This window comes from Aptenodytes forsteri, unplaced genomic scaffold (genome assembly GCF_000699145.1).
Source record: "Aptenodytes forsteri isolate BGI_AS27 unplaced genomic scaffold, ASM69914v1 C12805810, whole genome shotgun sequence".
NCBI lineage: Eukaryota > Metazoa > Chordata > Aves > Sphenisciformes > Spheniscidae > Aptenodytes > Aptenodytes forsteri.
Window position 1 is genome coordinate 1 of NW_008798568.1, and position 279 is coordinate 279.

General features: G+C 73.8%; 1 protein-coding gene across 1 annotated transcript; it reads right to left on the reverse strand.

Annotated features, from left to right (window-relative positions):
* Window positions 1-8: 8 nt before the first annotated feature.
* LOC109279754 (protocadherin gamma-B5-like) lies at window positions 9-275 on the reverse strand (the record flags this gene model as incomplete). The annotated part of the gene is made up of 1 exon (XM_019474624.1): window positions 9-275. A coding segment is annotated over one exon (267 nt), but the record flags the coding sequence as incomplete, so codon positions are not given.
* Window positions 276-279: the final 4 nt, after the last annotated feature.

The following is a 279-nucleotide window of genomic DNA, read 5'->3' on the forward strand; positions in this document are numbered from 1 at the left end:
GACAGCGCCGGGCTGCCCCGGTCCCTGGCCACCACCGCCACCCGGTGCTCGGCCGCCTGCTCCCGGTCCAGCGCGCTCGCCGTCACCACCTTGTACGAGCCGCCCGACGACGCCACGATCGACAGCGGCGCCTCGCCCCGCAGCTCGCACGACACCTGCCCGTTCTCCCCGGAGTCCCGGTCCCGCACGTTCACCAGGGCCACCACCGTGCCGGGCGGCGCGTCCTCGGGCACCGGGCTCGACACCGACAACATCGTGATTTCGGGAGCGTTGTCGTTC